Genomic DNA, 21,215 nt, shown 5'->3' on the forward strand with positions numbered 1-21,215 from the left:
TGTTACAGCCATCATTCCAATCCCACCCGCTGGTGTTTTGTTTTATCTAACACCAAATGCAAACTTGTAAATGCTGAATTGATAGTAGCAGTACTTTGTACAGGTCAGAAATACTTCAGTGTTGAACTTGTGGCTCAGGCAGCTAAGTTGCAGCCATTGCTAAACAACCTTTCCCCTTTTAATGTCACTGCTTAATTTAATTACATTGACAATTTGAAACGAAATCTACATGTGATTCACAGTAAATTAAAAGTGACTCACATGTTACATCTGTATGGCTTACTTGGCAAATGTTTAACATTTTTACTCTAAAATAGGTATACAACCTGGTTAAAACAACAACAAAAAATTTGCTGTTCATAGATGACTGACAAAATTTAAGGGGCACTTGCTGATAGAGCTGGAACAATTTAATCAATTGATCAACAGATTACTTTATATTATTGTAAATTGAATGTCTTTAGAACATTTGGAGATATCAACTCATAGCTTAGGGAAACTGTAATATGCATTTCTCCATATTCTCTTAGATTTTACAAAACAAATCAAGTAAAAAGCAATAGATCAATTGAGAATGAAAGTAATCATTAGTTGCAGCCCAACTCGCTAGCTTTCAGTGCTGAGACAGCTGCATTTGCTAAACGAAGACTATAAAATGGGTCTGACAGCTCAGAAACCAAGGAGAAAGTAACCGTTTGTTGTTGTGGTCACTCGGACACCATGCTGTCAGGAGATGAGTTCAAGTTGAGCAGTTCAAGTCCTGTTTTCTCGGATTTGTTCAAAGACAGGTCTTCAGCTGGAGTACATAAGATGGAGATCCTCTGACAAAGAAGAATATAAAAGTTTTAATATCTCTCTCTCTCTCGCTCTCTCTCTCTGTCTCTCACACAGACACACACACACACATCTTACCTGTCGCAGTGTACCTGGAGTGGTGCTCACTTTGTACATCATAAATAAAGGGACTATGAGTGTAGAGGATAGAGTGAACCACCAGCCAAGCGCATAACCCCACCATGGATACTCAACTGTGTTATTGAACTTCAGAGGGGTGTATTTGATCAAGGAAAAAACAAACGTACCCTGAAAATAGTTACGGAGAAATAAGTTAGTTTTGGTTGAACAATTAACTAAATGCATACCAAATCATGGCATGCTACAATAAAAGATAATTCAACATGTCATTGACGTGACTAGCTTGTCAAACGAAACCTAAATGAAGTTGATTAATTCAAGTTTTGCCTGTAAATACGTGATCTTCAATTGGGCACTATACCCTACGCTTTAGTAACAATTTTCCAAGCTCTCAAGCTTTGGCTTTCTCCACATATTGAAGTGATGTGTGTGTGTGTATATATATATATATATATATACACATATGAGCACATTTATTTTGAAAGCAAGTATCTTCCAAAACCAAAAACACAAGAGAAAAACTGCCAGGACACTGTTTATTTGCTTGTTTATTTCAAGCGTAAGTCCTCTTTTACAAGATTTTCCTTGTAAAACAAGTCAGACGGAAACATTAGGAAGTCCACAGGAGTTATGTCAATATATGCTCCTTATCGAGATGTGCTAATTAGATGTGCCACATGTTTGGGAGCATTATTTCATATTTGTCTTGAAACACGCTACCCCTGAAAATCTTAAAGATACTATAATAGAGGATCAAACTATGCTCCCCGTATTCTTACAGTACACCTATACCCGTTGGTATCGATAAACATAAAAAAAATTGTCATAATACTGATGGAAATACACAACTGGAGATGAAAACACATAGGGTAGCTTTTATTGACAAGGCGGCATAAATTAAAAACCGGACGTGGTGTTTTTAAATTACTTATGGAGCTAATGTTACCTTTACTGCTAATTGGCTAGCTTGCGACAGCTAAATAGCTAATTGGCATACAAACTGACTAAGTTTACTTTTACTGCAACTCACCATGCATATCACTGGAGTGACATATTTCAAACAATACTTAATCAGGGATAATGGCTTGTATCCAATCATGTCCTCTATGTTATCATAAAAGCGGTCTGCACCTGTAAGAAGATCGAAACGCTGTGGTGAGGGAATTTAACATCACAGTGAATAAATTAAGCACATTACTCTTGTTTATTCACTGACCGTATATCCATCCAATACAACCAGACTGCAGTGTTGCAAAGAGAAGTAGAGTCATCCCACTGCAGGCATAGTAGTCAAATAACTGGAAGATGTACAGTCCACCCTGTGTGTGAGACATCAGACAGCTATTTTGTTATGGTTCTTAACCTCAGTAAAAAATGATATTATAAAAGAAGTGGCGTGACATTTTAATAGATCTTACTTCTGTAACCATCACAAGGCCAATGAAGAAGCTAACAACACTGATAGCAAGTAGGAGAAGTTTACGTCTATGGCCAACGTGGAAAAAGGAAGGATTTGTGTCAGCAATTGCTGTTACCATGGCTTCCAGACCTACAAACTGAAACAGAGCTCTGGTTACACAACATTGCAGAGATATTGTTATTATAATTTAGTGAGTACTCAGAGAGTGCATACCTCTGCCAAGGCTGCACAATCCTCTATTCTAGTTATTTTATAATAATGATTAAGATTAGACATTTCTATTATGCATCCGGATCCGGATCTGCATCAAAACACACAAAGTGACAACAAAAAAAAAATCATGGGATACATGAGCAAGATTTTTTCTCATATTATCAAGTGCAGTAGTTTATGATAATGATAAAAATGTTGTCAATATTAAGAAATCCTTTAAAAAATGCCCTGCAACTGAACTTCAAAATTCATTACAATCTGAAGTTGAACACAGAGATATGCAAACAGGACCGAAACACGACAATACATGAATGGATCTCTTTTTATCTGTGAGACACCCACAGACATTGAACCAAGAGCCAAAGACCATAAAGCCAACCTCCCACAAGTTTATAAAGACTGTAATGTAATGTATGCACACAAATTGGAAGAATATCTTTTATCCTCGTGAACAAAAGATCAGCATTTCATAAGGTAATTTCATGATCATTAAATATATGAAAATGTTATTCCAGTGAGAAACAAAACTGCTGTTTCTGATTCTCTCAGTGCTAAGAGATTTTAGCTTACCTCGCTGTCCAGTCCCAGTAGGATGATCATAACGAAAAAGAATATTGCCCAGACCTGAGGAAAAGGCATCATGGCAACTGCTCGAGGATAGGCAATAAACGCCAAGCCAGGACCTAAATACATATTAAAAAAGATCTGGTATTATCTCACTTTTCTGGATTTAAGTACATTTTGTGCTATTGTCAGTACAATGCTAATTCACAGATTCCTTCGTTGATTTATTTCTTATTAATAAAATTTTCTATATTCTCACCCGACTCTGCCACTTTTGATATGTCTGTGTTCTGTTCATATGCCATAAATCCAAGTGCAGAGAAGATGGCAAAGCCAGCTACAAAACTGGTCCCACTGTTCAGAAGGCACAAATATACACAGTCCCTAAAAACAAAAAAAGACAAACAAATACACTTTTTATACTCCATTATTTTGTATTAAATGTACAAAACATTCACATTCTCTTTGTGTAGTTGTGACTCACATTCTAAACTGACCTAAAAAAGGTTATATTGATGGCACAACTCTTAAATCACTAGAAACTGTTTTGGTGGAACCGATACGACAATGGTTTTGCCTTTATATAAACTACCCCAAAATGTATTGCCTAAAATGGGCATTAAAGATGTTCTGGCAAATGGCTCAAATAGACTTGTAAATCTTCAGTGACTGCTGTGCTTTTCAAATCACTGGCCTTCTGAAGCTGCCAACTGGGCAACTCACTGTTAAATGTGTTCTTTCTTTTTGTGTGTTTTGTGTAAATCTACCGTATCAAAACTTAAAAATGCATACAAATATATCTACTATATCTACTTACTTGTAACAGTTGTTGTTGTACTTGTTATAACTGCCAAGTGCAGTTAGACACCCAATGCAAATAGCATAAGAATAAAATATTTGTGTGCCAGCGTCCATCCACACCTGCACGATGTTTAAAAGACAATAAATTACCAAAAATTACATATGAAAAACATTTACTGTGTTGCAACTCCGCGGTTATCTACTGAAATAACCTGCACATTTGCTAATGTTTTACACTGCTGTTAACTTATTTTGACATTACCAAAGCAATCATCTGCAAAGCAATCATCTGCCAATACAGTTACATTCCACCTAAACTCTGACTTCCACTTCAAAGTGTATTTTAAACTTGTCATATATACAAAATAATATGTTTCAAATTTGTTACCAAACTTCATTTAAGCTACATTCTGTTTGCTTTGGAAATGTAATGTCATAATATGATGAAACACAAAAATTCAGGAGAGTGACATATCGTTTAAAGAGAGAAGTAGTGAAATGTGCTTATACCTGTGGATCAGTCAGGCGGGATGGATCTGGGTAGAGGTAGAACTTAATTCCATCTAAGGCCCCCGGCAACGTGAGTCCACGAACAAGCAACGCTGCCAGCATCAGGTATGGAAATGTGGCAGTGAAGTAAACTACCTGTGGACGAGTAAAGGTGAATTTGTAGATAAATGGTGGACATTCAGTTCAGTTCAGTTCAGTTCAGTTTAGTTCAGTCACTTTATTCTCTAAAATGTTTCCTGGATGTAGTGCATACATCACAATTTGTCACCACTGGAACTATCTCTCAAAAACTCTACATTACATGTGCTAATTAAGCCAAGTTGTTGTGTATGCAACAAAGTAGTTTTTACTCCTAGTGCTCTTAAACTGGGGTACCCTAAATCTGTGACCTGACTGGAGTGTTACCAAGGTGGTGGTTTGTGCAGTTTAATATAGACCGGGCCTTGCAGAGTACTTGCTGGTCAACGATAGCCATCCTAGGGGGCTGTGGGAAACCTAACATCTTGCCGACCACCTTTACAATATGGCTTAAAGATGAACTGAACTGGAATTTGAGTAATGGTGATATAACAGATGTGTTTTATTTCTTCTCATCGGTACAATTATTAAAATGGGTGGATTTGTTAAAAGGGATAGAATGGTAAGTATAAAGTGTTGTGGTTGTTGTTACACGGGCACCGCCATTTTAGAATTCCACAATCTACTACGTCACTGGAATTGTAAGCTACTCCGTGGCTAACTAGCACTAGCAGCGCAGCCCCAGCAACAGCATACAAAGAGTCTGAGGCTAGCTGACATGGCTGAGGAGGAGGGGGGGGCACCCACTTTTCAACAGGCCCACCCAAAACTTGTCATATAATTAAAAAAATATATTTTCTTTCATGATTTTAATTATAAAGAATTATTAAAAATTGGCAAATTATCTCCTAATTTGTGCTAAAATAGACTAAATCTTGAATAGTTTTTAACTTAATTTTAAAAAGTTGTTTGTCTTTTTTGATGTTTCTGCGCAAGTTCAGCAGACACTGAGACAATGAGGTTCGGGATAGGAAGTAGCTTGTTGGTGTAGCGGGTATGCCAGGCTAACGTCAGTTGATCTGAAAGTATGATTTCCAGTAAAGGACAATGTTGAAGCAGTCATTGTTCAGGTCTTTATAAAGTAAACGGATGGTCTCTGAGTCATCACGGCAACCAGGAGATGATGGAGAGTTGAGATCCACAACGTCTATCACATCTTTGTTGCGACCACTGCCGCAAACGCGACCACCGCCATTGCTAGTGCCTCTGACTCGCAAGTGGAAATAGCCCCGTGGATTTGTCTTCTGTGGATAAGCCCGCAACAAGACCAGTGCTCAAGTATCCGGTCACAGTGATAGGTGACAAAGCAAGGAGTTTCTTCACAAACTGGTACAGCAGATGCAATTTCCTTAAGTACAGCGTTAGGAAGGATGCAGTATTCTGTAAGATGTGCAGGCACTTTGTTGAGCAGGGCAGGAAGGAGAAGTTTAGCCAAACTGGATACCGGGACTGGAAGCACCTCAATCACGCTTATTTAAAGCACCAAAATAGCAAATCGCACAAGTTTGCACTGGATAAATTTAATCATTACAGGCTGTCAATGTCTGAGCGTGGCTCTGTCATCCATCAACTCAACAACACAGATGGAAGACAGGGTGAAATTATAGAGAGGAATCGGGAGCACATCAAAGTCATTCTGGATGTTCTCATCACTTGTTCCAAACAGGAAGTACCCCTGCATAGCAACCGTGAGAATGATGAGGTCAAAAACGGAGGTAAATTCCTAGAATTTAATAGCCTTTTCTGCAGGCATGACAAAGCAATTCAAGAGCGACTAGATGCTATCCCTAGCAACGCAAAGATGCTCTGTCATTAAATTCAGAAGGACCTGTTGAATGCTGCGTGCACTCTCCTGTTGCAACGGATTAAACGTGAACTGCATGAAGGGTCTTTCTATGCCCTTTTAGAAGACGAGTGTAAGGATGTATCTAAAAAGCAGCTGGTGGCAGTTTGCTTACAGTATGTACACAAGGGACTGTGCAAGAACGCGCTGTTGGCCTGGTAGCCACAGACAACATGACTGCTGATGCAATAGCAAAGAAAATATTGAAAGTTGTCGCACCTCTGGAACTAGACCCTTGCCTTTGTGTTGGTTTTGGGTTTGATGGTGCATCAGTAATGGCTGGGCATAAGAGAGAAGTCCAAGCCATCCTTAAGAGCACCTTTCAAAACGCCGTCTGTGTGCACTGTCTCTTTCACAGATTAAACCTCGTCCTGTCAGCTGTGGCCCGGACATCGCTGGGTGCCTCAACCTTTTTTGACACTCTCAACACCTTGCACACCTTCATGTGAGGCAGTGAACGTCATGCCCGTTTCCTTAACGTGCAAAGAGAGATGCGGCCCGATCAGAGGTCATTGGAATTGGAGCAAGGGTGTGACACCAGGTGGGATTAAAGATCAGCCGCAGTGACAAAAGTTTTGTAAATGTAAATGTGCTGTATTTATATAGCGCTTTTCCAGTCTTAACAACTGCTCAAAGCGCTTTTACATCTACAGGAAACATTCACCATTCACACACATTCATACACTGTGGCGGGGGCTGCCGTACAAGGTGCCACCTGCTCATCAGATAAACATTCACACACATTCACACTCCGATGCGCAGCACCGGGGGCAACTCGGGGTTCAGTGTCTTGCCCAAGGACACTTCGACAATGACTGCAGGGGCGGGGATCAAACCACCAACCTTCCGATTGGCAGGCAACCGCTCTACCACTGAGCCACAGCCGCCCTGTTTTCATTCTGTATGATGTAATTGTGGAGGTGCTTGCACAGTACGAGGAAGATTGGGGGCAGAGTGAGATTGAGGCACAGTCACTCCTTCAGCAAGATTAGAACAAAAAAGTTCATATTCCTCCTTGTACTTTTCATGCAGCTGTTCAGGAAATCATACTTCACGTCTAAAAGCCTTCAGTCCATCACCACATCAGTGGAAGACAGGGTTGATTTGATCAAAAACCTCAAACAAGAGCTGACAGACATTCGCTCAAATGTACGTTCTCAGAGATGTTGGCAACAACAAATAGGATGATGGAGGATCATGATGTCCGGAGCTGGGATGTACCCACTCCCCCTTCCCCCCGCTCAAGAAAGCTCCCAAGCCAATTTGCGGGAAGTATCATGACATCCACGTTGGGGAAATCGACAAGGGTGAGGAGTGACAGTGATCTGTGCAACATTTCCAACGCGCTAATAGACTGCCAGTTTAATGAACTAAACACTAGATTCTGCAGTGGCCTCAAGGCATCTGCAACAACCCTTATGTCCCCTAGCCTTCATACAAATGACACCACCTGCTTGGCCACTCTCAATGATGCAGGGAAGTGCTTCACCATAAACACATCAGAGTCAGAGCTTGCAGTGTTTGTGCAACTCATAGTGAGTAAGAAAAAGGGGGGGGGGGGACATCTCAAAAGTCTTGTTCTCATAAAGCAGCAGTTTTACAGAGACTCATAAAGCAGTGAAAAGTGAAAGTTTGACGTGATGATGAAGTTAAGGGATTACCAAAGTGATTATCATCTTTAGGGGAACATGAAGTGTGCACTCGGTTTCACAGTAATCCATCCAATAGCTTTTAAGATATTTCACTTAAAGCACAAATGTGAACAAATGGTAGCACTAGAAGAAAAGTCAGAGGATCATCAAAGTCATGGCCATGAAAATGAATACAGTAGTTGTTAAGATCTTTTAGTCCGGACCAAATTGGTGGACCTGCTGTCAGACCGACATTGCCATGTCTAGAGCAACACCTTTATCATGACTGACAGAAGTTTCAATCGTGAAAAATAATGTTTGAGGTAGTGTAACCATTAGCTAAAGTCCTGTGAAGTGCCTCCTCACTCTAGTGTTCTTCCTTTTTGGATTCTTGTGTGCTGGGAAACACTGATGAACAACCATGAACTTAGTGTAAGCACATCCATCATTAAACTAAAGTGGTAAAGGAAGCAAAATCTGGCAAAGTGATATGATTGCAGCGTTATTGAAGAGTAGAGGAGAATGTTGTCCTAATGCATTGTCCTATAGGCGTTTGCTTGGTATTTTAACATACAACATCTGAAATTATAGTCGTGGCCTACCTTCCCAGTGGACTTTACTCCTTTCCAGACACAGAAGTAACAGATGATCCAGGACAACAGAAGACACAGAGCCAGCTCCCATCGTATGCTGCCTAACTCATGGATATTTCCTGTGGCATTCAAAACTCTTCTCCTACAAATCATAGTTTCAGTTATATTTCATAAAAATCAAGTCACTTACAGAGCTTATCGTCACATTTTGACTTAGTTTTTAATACTCACTCCCAAAACTCTCTCACTGGTGATGTTGCATTTACAGCTACAGTCCAGTTCAAATCAGCAGGCCTTTGATCAAACTCAACACAGGTCTCTGTTGCAAATACAATGTTTTAAGGCCTTCAAGGACATATACGCACATTATCAAATTGTTCTTTTGTCAAAGCCTTCATTTTACTTATTTTACTACAGAAATGGAATGGGGTACATTTCCAAATGGCCTTGTATATTAATGAAAAAAACAAATGGATTAAAGTGAAAACAATGGAATTGTGCTCAGAGTTTAGCAAAATAACTTATTCTATTTCTATGGCTTGGAGTTGTGTTGTTGATAGGTTCAAGTTTTCAGAATTGTGTGTTGCATATTTGCCACATAAATTTGTGTGTATACAATAGAGACATTTCCAGGAAACATCACACCAGACACCCATTCCATAATGTTGCAAATATATACATATTGCAATACTTTCATAATATGATAATATAAATTAACATTTATTTTAATGAAAATGTTCAAGATTACAGCTTTAAGCATGTTATGTAACGTGAAGATAACCCTAAGCCAGGGAGAGCAAACCTGGCACCTCAAGACTTAAAATGTTTCCAGCATCTGGACTTCGCACTCCAGATCCAAAACCAGATGCATAAATTAGGCACACATCTGATTAATCTGTAAAGCAAACAATAACATGACACCTAATACAACACGTCACACATAATCAGGGAGTAACATGATGATTTCTCTAAACTTTCCCTAAACTGATTTTCGAACTGAAGATTCACAATAATCTAGTTATCTTTTTGTTTGCATGCGTTTTTATTTCAGTCAGATCACATAATAGGACATACCTGTGTTCCAGCTGTTTCTGCAACTCGCCCAGGGAAGTTCAGAGTTGAAAGAGCAGAAGAGATACAGGAAAGCCCAGGCCAATATGATTATGTAATAGATGCTGGAGTATAAAACAACCACTTGACTGCCGTAACCCATTCCTGACAAAAACAAACACAGTCTTTAAATCACAAAAATAAATGTGTATGCTTACAAAAAGTAAGCAAAGCTACACTATAGTTTTAGAATTAAGCATGTTAGCTGTTATTGAGCCTTTTGTGCCAAACTATCAAAGACTAGTTTGATTATAATTGGAATGGAAAATGTTAAAACTTGAATGAAAAGGAACATATTTCAGTAATTACATTGATTAAATAAACGTTGACACGGTTTAGGGTGCTTATTTGCTGGTACTCACATTTAAATGCAATCAATGTCACATAATATATTTTCAATGATGATATTGCCCAAAAACAGGCTGTTATTGCAGAGCAAATGCAGTGTAGTGAACAATCGTTCTACTATGATTTACCAAATATATTTGCGCTTGACTGCATGCACTGATAGTCCAAAGATAGACACACATTTTTGTAACTCATTACACCTCATGTAATAGCTTAGAGGAGGCAATATTAAACCAATGTCAAAGACTGATCAAAGACTAAATCCGTCTTTGTGTTGGGTTAGAAATTATGGTTTAACACTTGGTGGACAAGTTTTTTACGTCAGAGACAAAGGTTTACATGTAATTGATTCACTTTGACAAGAGTGCAGTTTATATTAACATCAAGACTTGTCTGGAGTCATACAGTATCTTGAAGGTGTGTTTTTTTCTTTACCAACATCAGTGCCTTTTCTGTTCTACAGGAGGTGAAATCACCTTGGTCATATATCCCTGCAAGATTTGTGGCACAAGTGTGAGCACACAAAACAGCATTTGCAGAAAGACAGAATGTGACAGATAGGTTGTAAGATCCCACCACTTGTAATAACTTACCTTCTTACGATATATATATTTTTTTTAAGAAATTGAGAAAATCCAAACTAGTATTGCTATTCTGCCATATACTGGGAGTATAGTATTACATACTTCATTATATCGGTTAGCGCATTTACAAACGTTTGTTACATTTCTTGCTGTGTGTGGATGTTTTGCACTACATTTACTGCAGCAACTATGGAAAATGTAAGTGCATGCGTTTTGTAATTTGTGAGTTAAAGGATTAGATTTGAGAGATTGCATTTCAAAAAACAATAGATGCACTTCATATATATAGTTTTCTTCAGAACTTAAAGGCCCACCCGGACATTTGACTGTGCTGTACACATATACAGCTATTGATCAAATATGGTGCTTTGTCTATTTCCTTATGATTTCAAATACTCTGATAGAAATTACACATCTTTACCTTCAAAAAGTGGACAAATCTTCCTCCAGCAGGTAATACTTCCCTGTTTCGTGTACTGGCCAAGAGACGTCTCCAGGAGAAACAGGGGAATGCCGCAGGTGAAGAGGAAGAGAACATACGGGATGAAGAAGACCCCTTGGGAAAACAGAATTACACCACATAGGTAGGTTGAACATCGCAATCTTCGCAATAATCACATTGAGATGTCTTGAGCATGAGAGTGCTTAAATGTTAGTCAAAGGAATATTTCAAATAAACATTGTGAGCACCTTTACCAGCATTAGTTCAACAGTCTGGGAATGTTCAGCAATTTTAAGTTTCCTTTAAATTCTGTGGTGCCGTCTTCAACTTCTCCGTATGCCTTTATTTTTGTATTTGCAGTGTGTTTTAAGACATGTAATGTGTTGTGAAATTGTTAAAATTTCTTAACTCGTGTTATGCATATGTTATCAAGCAGAAGTTTTCTTAACTTACTGTGCTTTGTCTATTTGGTTGTGGTTTCTTAAGTCAGAGTGGGCTGTGTTCTCGTGGCTACTGTACATCACAGTTGGGTGGGAAGTACAGTGGCCAGCTGTGATTTGTTTACCCTACCACACTGATGTGAATGTATTAGATAACACATTGCATTTAACAAAGGATAATGAAAAAAAACACATCTTTTCTTGTAATTATGAGATACAGATATGAGATAGGTCATAATTACAGAATATAGCCTTGATTTAGTTTTATTTTGTGACTGATTTAAGAGAGAGCAGAGAAAGCAGCTTCTGCCAGAGGCCATCAAAAGCAGGGGTTAATAGTCTGTGTGTGTGTGTTTACTCTTTAGGAGTGGTCTTGTAGTTAGGTGGAGAATATTTACATTCCAAAGTTAGATTCTGGCTAATAATACAAAGAAAAACATTACTGTGATAAAAAAAAGATCTTGCGGTTGTAGCTTTCAATCTTAACTCAATATTTATTTGTAGTTGCCATCATGTGCTTGATTGTGCAACTCAAACACAGTTTGAGTTGTTTTATACATTCTGCACATGTACTTATGAAGAAAGTGACTGTGTTGTTCCATATGTCTTTGACTATATATGACTATAATGAAACTTACCTCCTCCATTTTTGTAGCACAGGTAGGGAAACCTCCACACATTTCCTAAGCCTATAATTTGTCCTGCAACAGCCAAGAGGAACTCCATTTTGCTCGACCACTCTCCTCTGGCCAAGGTGCTGGGTGCAGGATCGGCTTTGTCCATATCCAGCTTAAACTTCACCTCTGGACCATAAGGCTTGTCCATTGCACTGTAATGAGAGAAGATTTGACACGATGTGTTTAGATCAAAGTTCTACATTACTTCTGATCAAAGCAAATTTGTTTTATTCTAGGCAAATTCTAGGCTTTTAAGCCAAACATTACATACTGTATCTGACAATGTTTCAGGAGTAAATGACCCAGAATTGTGGAGAATATAACAAAATGACATTCCAACATTGTTAGAAATGACAGACAAACATAATATGTCCACTTTAATTAAGTAGCCTAGCTACTTGGTTTTTGATCTGTTGAAGAAATACACAGAGAAAAAGACAGTTTCTGATTCATTACATTACATTACATTTCACAGATTGCCATGTGCAGATTTTCCCCACTTTTTCGTGACATTAAAGCAGAGTGACCAAGCTAACACTGACAGAACAGTGCTGTGAATCTTAAACTGTTAACAGCCTGGTCGGAGGAGTGCCTCTTGCTGAACATTTTATTTGTAAGCAGATTTTTCCGATATAAAAACAGATCTCGCACACCCCCGGTTAACAGACAACCGAGGAAAATATGAAATACAGATTTATAAACGGCCAACAGGTAGTCACACTGGGGTGCTGCCTCAGCTTGCCCAGTTTGCTGGCGGATTTCGAAGAGTGCCACAGATTGCCTGCCAGTTCTTGCCGACTGCCACAGACTCCTTGATGCGCTGAATATTGATCGACGCCTCTGTGACAACCATCAGGCAGTTGCCACTGAGGTGTCAGAGGATCTCAAGAGTGAAATTAAAATTCTTGTTCAAAATAGCACCCCACTTCTCCGCCTGTAAGCCCTGAGCCCAAACCAGTCATCCAATAACACTGATGTGTTATGGTAGAGAATGGATACATATGTTATGTGTGACTAAAGTAGGCTAAAGAAGAGCTCTGACCAAGAAAAGCTAAAATAATGGGAACGTAAACAGAAACGGACATATGCAGTGAACATCCCACATATTTTATGTAGGCCTATACACATTTAATAAGGGGTACAAGGGTGGTGTCCCTACACATTACACCCTTCTGTTTCTTTTCACTAGAGAAATTCCTCCCCTTAGTGTAAGGTTGAAACCTAGCCAAAAACAGCATATGGCATAACTCATGTTTATCATCTATTCAGTTCATGTCCTATAAATGGTGTCATTGTTGTCCTGGAAGACAACACTCTGGAACAGAACAGTTCCACACAAACACAAGAAGAGCATATTCACTCACAATTCAGTCCTTATTCAGTTAATCCTACCAGCTATAAAAAAAATGCAGATGCTATGTGTCTTACGTCAGTCTATTTCATTATGTTTGTTAGAAAATGTATAATTGAATTCTAAATATTTTCCAGCACCATAACAAGAGTTGCATTAGAAAAGAGTTAGTTAGTCTAGTCGTTAACTAGAGTGACTTCTTTGTGTCTTGCACTCAGCACATCAAGGTGCAGGGTATATGTGCAGCACTAAAGGCTCTTAGAAGTTGACAAGTTGCTAGACGAATCTCCTCAAACCATCATACTGTATGCTATTATCGAAAGGCAAATGACCACATTCTAATACACAGCAAGTGACTGGACAATTGCACACTGGAAAAAGTACACAGTACAGTAGCCTAGGGTACCAGATGTCCCAGTTTTTTGGGCACAGTCCCCGTTTTTTGTTGGCCTGTCCTCAGCTGTAGCGGTCTCCAGATATGTCCCTGGTTATTTAATATATAAATAACAATTTCCATGTCAGGAAAGACTGTGGAGCTGAGTTAACTTTAAACGTGTCATGCTGGTTTGGCCAACAAAGGGGGCTGCTTAGCAGTGAATTGACCAGACCGGTGTTTGAGCGTGAGCCCCTCCGATTTCCCCATAGAAAGTTAAAGAAATGGACCACTAACAGATCCCAACCAAATTAATAAAGATGCATTGATTTTGTGTCTTCTCCCGTCCCCATTAATTGCTTTTTAATTCAAGCTAATGGAATAAGGATTAATAGAAATGTAAGGTTACGTTCAGACTGCAGGCCTTAATGCTCAAATCAGATGTAAAGTGTATGGGAATATAGTTGCAATTCCATGGCTAGCTGCTACATATGCCCTTGTTTGCATCAAAGCCTGGGGCTGTTCATGGGAATAGCGTGGAATTATAATGATGGTTACTCTAGTCTCGAGTGATGTCAGAGTCGCATGTATTTTTGATCCAACTGTCCAGACTCAGGTTGCATTTAAAATATCCGAACTGTAATGGATTAGGACCAAATAGGAATATTGGCCCAGATAGCAACGTCTTGAAAGAAATAAAAATAAATCAGATATGAGCCAAAAATAAAATAATTTGCATTTGAATAACCTTTGCAGGTGCAGTGGTGAGCGGGGCAAACGTCCATGGCCGAAAGTCAGTAGGAACTATCTACTGGGAGACATGGAGGTCTTTACAGCATTTTAAGGCAATCCAACAGGTCTCGAGACATTTCAATCTGGAACAAAGTGGTACACTGCCATTCCTACAGTCACTCCACTAACACGGCTAAAAAGTAGTGTACCATGATGACCAGCAGGCACAACTCCCCAGTATTAGTGGGCGGAGGTGGTTCAGGTGCTCAAGCGATCACCTACCAATCGGAGGGTTGGGGGTTTGATCCCTGGCACTGCAAAGTATCTTTGGGCAAGACATTGAACCCCCAAATTGCTCCCAATCCTGCACCATCAGTGTGAATGATTATCTGATGAGGAGGTGGCACCTTGTAAGGCTGCATTGGCCACCAGTGGATGAATGTGTGTTAATGGTTCATGTACTCTGTTAAAGGGCTTTGTGTTTATATAAATACAGTTCGTTTCCATGTATTATGTTTTAGCTTTTAAAAAACAAACCATTGGAAAAATATTTTGTCTGGTCGAGGCTGGAACCCTATCTCAAACTAGTTGCCCAGGAATGTAATTCCAGGGAGACAGGGTGACCAAAGGAGAAAAACAATATTTGCGGCAGACTGCCTATCAGCTATCACCTTAACCCACTGACTAAAGATCACAAAACCTTCAGGAGCCTGGTGGAAAGTCACAAGCTGAACATGCATGATCAATACTGATGAGTGTGTAAATACATGAGAAGGAGGCAAAAAAATTGACCCAGACGCGAAAAAAAAAACTGCTGTCAACAACTTATGTGGATTTTCCCCAAAATATCTCAGATAGCATTTTCTTGCTCTAAATGTGAACAGAGTGGAGTGTAAGGAGCAGAGTGTTTCTATTCCAGTCCACCCCCATCAGGGAGGTGTGGATTCAGTGGTGAATCATTTTCTGTTTGTGTTTTGATTATCTTTCTCGGATGGCCAGATAATCAAAACACATACAAAACAGAAACACCTCCATTCTTTTGTTTAGCAACTTAATAGCTGTTTTTCTTGTAGAACGTATGATGCTGAAAATGTAAAACACTTGTATACAGCTTGTCTTTTCTACAAACAATCATGCCTAAAGTACATTTTAAAAGAGTTTGTTATTATGCATTTTGTCTGAAACAATGAGCATAATTCAGCAGCAATGATCACAGAGCCTACGGTGTCACACTAACAAGGGAAATAGCTTCACTCACTGCAGCATAGTCAGTAACCTTTGGCCTACATACGGCTAGAGAAGTGCAACCTCAAAAGCCGTCTCTGAACTGCAAGGGTACAATTTGTTTCCTATTCAAGAAACTAAACCATTGTAGTGAAAGCTACGCTCCCAATTTAAAAAAGGACGAATAATGACGGCAGAAAACAATGCGAATTTAATAGAATGGGATTATAATACCTGTGAGAGGTCGCTCCACGTCTGTAGCCTGTGGTTCTGAGTTATGCTTCCATTTAGCCCTAGTTGGTATTCATCTGGTGCCGTTTGGGGAAAATAAAAGTCTGGATCCCCCAGCGTCTCCAGGGCAAGTGCTTGTCCCAGCTTTGACCATGCGTGAGCCCATGAGAACTGTTTTTGTACGACAATTAGAGAAAAAACGGGCAAGAGGGACAGCGTAAGAGAGCAGGGGGCGGGGGTGTAATGTATTTCTGAATGAGAACTTAAGGCGGAGACTGCTTATGGAGGACACAAAGAGGAGGGGATTTGAACGACTTTCACTTTAGCTGCATGTCTCTGTGGGTGGTAGGTTGTCAAACAGAAAAAACTTGAATTACTTTGATTTTTCTTTTAGCGACACCAGCAGGTTGATATTTGAAAAAGGAGTTTTTTAACTTCTGTTCCAGTGTCAGAGCCAGAATCAGACAGTAGGATGGGACATATCTGTGTCCTGTCAGTGCTGATGGCAATAACCGAGCAACTGACAGATAACATTGTCATGAATTAATGTTATAGTCTTGCTACACGTAATGTCCTTACATTTTATCAACGGTGGAAAGTAACTATAACCTACTTCTATTCAATTGTAAGGTGCTTTTAATTGAGTTTGCCTTCTCTATGGGTCGCCCAATGCGCGTAGCCTACTGCCGATCATCCAGTTCCTTTTAAATGGGGAAGTTGAACTTTTTGGCTTCATGCGCCAGTGAGCAGCTCTCCGAAAGAATGAACGAGGCTCCACCTTTTAAAGCTGTATCCAGCTTTTATTGTACATGCTCTTTCAGCTCTGTGTTTATGCTCCCAGCTCCCTCGTTTACACTGCCTATGTTTGCATTTTTGACACAAACCTCACGTGTGGGTGGGTCTTTCCAGAGTTTCGTCTCGGTGTCATGTGCTTTCTGGTTTTTCCAGCAACTGGTTTCCGAGCCTGTCCAGATCAACGGCTGCCTACGTCGACAAATTCGCTACTTATTCATAACATTTTTACTCGCCTTCTTTTATAACACATTTTTCCTGCGGTAAAATGTTGTAGTAATGTAGTGCTCAGATATTCAGTTCAGTAGGCTATAGTTTATATTGAGGGGGCGACATGCAAAGGCCAGTAAAATGTTTATGAATATGGCATCTGGACAGGCTCGGGAACCAGTAGGTGGATAAACCAGAAGGCACATAGCACGGACATTTCCCTTGGCTAATGAGTTGTTTTTTAAAGTAGGCTTACCTTAAGACTGAATCTGGGCGCCTGCGATGAACAGTCAACTTTGCTTAGAAAGGTTCCTAACAGAGTGTAATGACCTGAAAGTAGTCAAAGGGATATTTCACCACTGGAAAGATGAATATATATTTAAATTCGGTCATTTATCTAGTAGAAACGTTAAATTTGTTTAGAAATTGGGGCCTTCTGGACCGACAAAAAACAGAAAATGTATTTTTGGCTCCTGTGGATGAAAGACAACAACTTCCAAAATGCACTTGCTTCACTTACCTAGAGTCCACTCCCAAGCCACGCCTACCGGTAACAGACATGGACAGGGAGGGAGTCAAGTCACCTCAAGTGTGTATTGTTGTCATTTCAACCATGTACACTACAAGTCAAAAGTCAGGGGTCACTTACAAATTTCCATACCACTCCATTATAAACAAAATACCAACTGATCTGAGTGGGTGACTGATATTTAATGCTTTGCCCATCATCAGCAACCAATCATTCCAAAGGTACATTCTGTTTACTAATCTGACATCAGATTACAATGCAACTGATTCTGGTATTCTGTCTATATTGGAGTGTAATGAAAATGTCTCAGTGACCCCAAACGTTTGACCGGTAGTGTACACAAAACAACATTTCACTGTGGCTCAAGTGGTGTTACACATTTAAAATATAAAACGACATCATAAAAAAATGACATTCAGAACAGATTACATTTAGTGCACACAATCTCCGTAAAGTTCAGCTAAAGCATTGGTCGCATTAGCGCACGTCACATCTACGTTGTTAAGCTCTGTTGGAGGCTGCACACTCAGCCATCAACGGAAAAGTGCTTCCGATAGACTTGATTGCTCCCTGTTGCAAGTCTACGGCGTGGCCATAGATTATGGTCTATGGGCGTAGCTTTGTCTATGGATTCTCCTTGCACCCCGGTTGTCTTTCCCTAAGTCCTTTTGTATTCTCCTTCACCTCTTTGCTTGACCTCATGAAGTTTGCCATCGGAGTTGAGGTAGGTGGCTAAAAAGGACATAAGAGTTCATTTATTTGACTTTTTGACCACAGCCCCAGTATATGTCTGCACTGTAAATGCTATGATTTGAAATGGGTGGTATCGCTGTTAAGCCACCTGAGGATATAATTAATGACCGTCACTCACTCCGTAAGTCAGTAACAGACTTTTGTGTTTATAAGGCTGACCCAACTTGCAGCCAAAAAGTCATAGTGCAAGGATTAATAAATTACCATATGTGCAGTTTGAAGTGTCCTGTCAGCATTTTTATGAATCTATCATTGCTTCTTAAGGGAACATGCTTTTTCATTGTTTCTGATGGTGTGTGAGGTGGTGGTGGTGGTGCAGGGTATAGCTGTTAATTTCTACCTGGAGCAACATTGTTTTTTACTACTGTAAATTGAGAGTCAGCAAAGACAAATGTTCAAATCTTACAAATAGCAGCTTCAATTCAAAACGAATGCCAGCGTTGAGGCTATTTAACCAGAGGCCTGCACTAACTGCACACAGTTGACAGCTGTGGAACTGAAGATTTGGCCCGGTTAAAAAGCCAGCTGAGAACAGAGAAAGATTTTCCCTTATAATGTTTTACTTTGCTTTTTTACTAAATAAGTTTTACTGACACAATAGCACAGCTGGTGACCCAAGATGACCCTTGCTCTCCCTCCCGCTGTCAGTCTCTGTCCCACAGGCACCCTGAGGTTCGACATCCCCAGCCTTCCACCTCAACGTTAGGATACATTCAACACGCGTTGTGTAAAATACCACAAATGTGTGCACTATGTTAAGCACACACAAACTCAAAGTGTGTGATGCTCTCATGAGTGCATTTAGTTAACAAAGTTTCTTGTCTTGCATTTATTCATGTGTAGATAGGATCTGTTTCTTTCTATAGTTGTCGTGATTTGTTGATGAACATTTGTTTTCCTTGTTTTAGCAAAAGCTTGCTCATTTACACATCCAGCAGTTACATAGCTACTTAATCCAGTTGGATTAGTTTTTTTTAAGTCCAATACTCTCTTTTATCTTTGTTTTTGCCTCCACCAACTCCTGGCCTAAACATTCACTCGTTAGGCTAAATCCTCCACTATGTCACCAGCTGGTGTTGTCTGTCTGCTGTTTGACGTAGGTACAGTGGGTTGTTTAAAGGCAGAGGAGAGAGGGGACATTGAAGCAAAAACGTAAAATTACTTACCAATAAAAAGGGGAGTCAGATGTATCTGTATACTCACCATTTGTTATCTGAAGCAGATCGATATCCTTGTGGGTGTCCTGACTTTGTTTCCGGGTTTTCCATCTCAAAATACTCGTCTTCAGTTCAGTGCTAATGTCTCTGTATCTTTGACAGAGGAGCTTGCAACAAGTGTGCAGGGCGTATGAAGTACAAGATGTTGGACAAATTATTGTACTGACTGTTAATGAATTACCTTTGGCAACCTCTGTCGAAGTGGGATGGGACAGGGGTACTCCAGTTTAAAGAAACACAGCTGCCAGCTAATGTAACAGCACACGTCTTACTTCTTCATCAGACTGAGTTACATATTCTGTTAATCTTTAAATGTAGACTTATATGGTGTTATTTGTATTTAAACCTTTTTCATATCTATTTATATTAGAAAGTTGTGGGTTTTTACCAATCAATCATAGACTTGTATACCTTTTTGTTTTATTTCTTTACCATGTCAATATTGCTGTCAAATACAAACCTTAGCCCCTGTGTACAATGTATACTGACATGTGCTGTACCACCACCTACGTTTAAATAGTCACATGTTATGAGTTCTGAGTTATTATTCACTCAATAATAATTTATCCCAGGGAATTGTTGTTCAAAGTCAAAGACCACCACCTTTTGGCCTTTTTGAGTAATACGGTTTTTGCTGTGTGGATAACACCTTGTTTGAAACAAGGCACTGAGTGCTGGGAGTAGGGGTACAACAAGAAGAGCTGGCTAGTCTTCCTCATGCAAACCTAACTAGAAGAGAACTAATATATGTATAAATACACAAAAAAAATTCTTTGAAGGTTCTCTAAAGGTTATCTGCATGTTGATCTCTAAAAGTTCTCTGAATGTTTTGTGTCAAATATATTGATAGATAAATAGATATATAGATAGCTTTTATTATTAGACTCAAGGTCTATTTAGAAAGATTTCTGGCTTACGTCTACGTCGTTGCTATGCTTGGAGGCATGGATCCTCCTCCAAAACCGACGCCGTAGCCTGAAGTGCAACCCTTAAAAAATCTATTCACGATTTCCATCCAGGTTATAGGCGAGAGGATTGGGAAGTCGAGGAGGTAGAAATTTGAAAAGCGAGGAAGGCCAGTGTTATCGGGTTATTCGTGAATAAAATGTATAATAAGCTTTATATAATATGAAGCTAGAATACACTTTAATATTTTGGTAATTTAAACATCACCTGTTAACTCAAGGCATTTATGTGGGTGTGCTTTTGATAAATGTTGATTAAGCAGATGAAATTAAAAGAATGATATGGATGCAAATTATAAAGTGTGTGTGTGCGTGTGTGTCTGTGTGTGTGTGTGTGTGTGTGCGTTATTGTATTGTATTCTCAGTACTGCATTTTATTTTTAAGCCAACTCAAAAAGCGTTTTTTTTAAAAAGACAATGAATTTGTTCATGAAACATTAGCGACAATAACAATTTGGAAAGCAATATATATTTAGGATTGCGGATCTGTCAATGTGCAGCCGCCTTTAAGAACATGTCCAATAATTGTATATCTTTTTCTTGAACAATGTTTGTCCACAACATTAGCAAGTCCTTGTTGAGAGACAGTTCCTGGAGCATTGTATGTCCATGGTGCCTGTGGAGGAATGTTACGGTTTGGTTTTTTTATTGGGGTTTTAGAGACAGCAG

General features: G+C 39.4%; 1 protein-coding gene across 2 annotated transcripts; it reads right to left on the bottom strand.

Annotated features, from left to right (window-relative positions):
- Positions 1-471: 471 nt before the first annotated feature.
- slc6a22.1 (solute carrier family 6 member 22, tandem duplicate 1) lies at positions 472-19,743 on the bottom strand. Of its 2 annotated transcripts, none has more exons than XM_034869827.1 (15): positions 19,568-19,743; positions 12,131-12,321; positions 11,032-11,166; positions 9,643-9,783; positions 8,800-8,887; positions 8,578-8,710; positions 4,424-4,558; positions 3,930-4,033; positions 3,372-3,496; positions 3,119-3,231; positions 2,334-2,471; positions 2,132-2,234; positions 1,946-2,046; positions 913-1,083; positions 472-821 (listed from the first exon to the last, which is right to left on the bottom strand). In XM_034869827.1, exons 1-15 carry the CDS (start codon positions 19,630-19,632, stop codon positions 708-710), a joined length of 1,857 nt encoding a protein of 618 aa, XP_034725718.1. In that variant the 5' UTR covers positions 19,633-19,743; the 3' UTR covers positions 472-707. The 2 variants fall into 2 exon arrangements, with proteins under 2 accessions (XP_034725718.1, XP_034725719.1); XM_034869828.1 differs by lacking the exon at positions 19,568-19,743 and adding an exon at positions 16,084-16,343 and having other exon boundaries at positions 473-821.
- Between the last annotated feature and the right edge of the window lie 1,472 nt (positions 19,744-21,215).

This window comes from Etheostoma cragini, chromosome 4, assembly GCF_013103735.1.
Source record: "Etheostoma cragini isolate CJK2018 chromosome 4, CSU_Ecrag_1.0, whole genome shotgun sequence".
Classification (NCBI taxonomy): Eukaryota; Metazoa; Chordata; class Actinopteri; order Perciformes; family Percidae; genus Etheostoma; species Etheostoma cragini.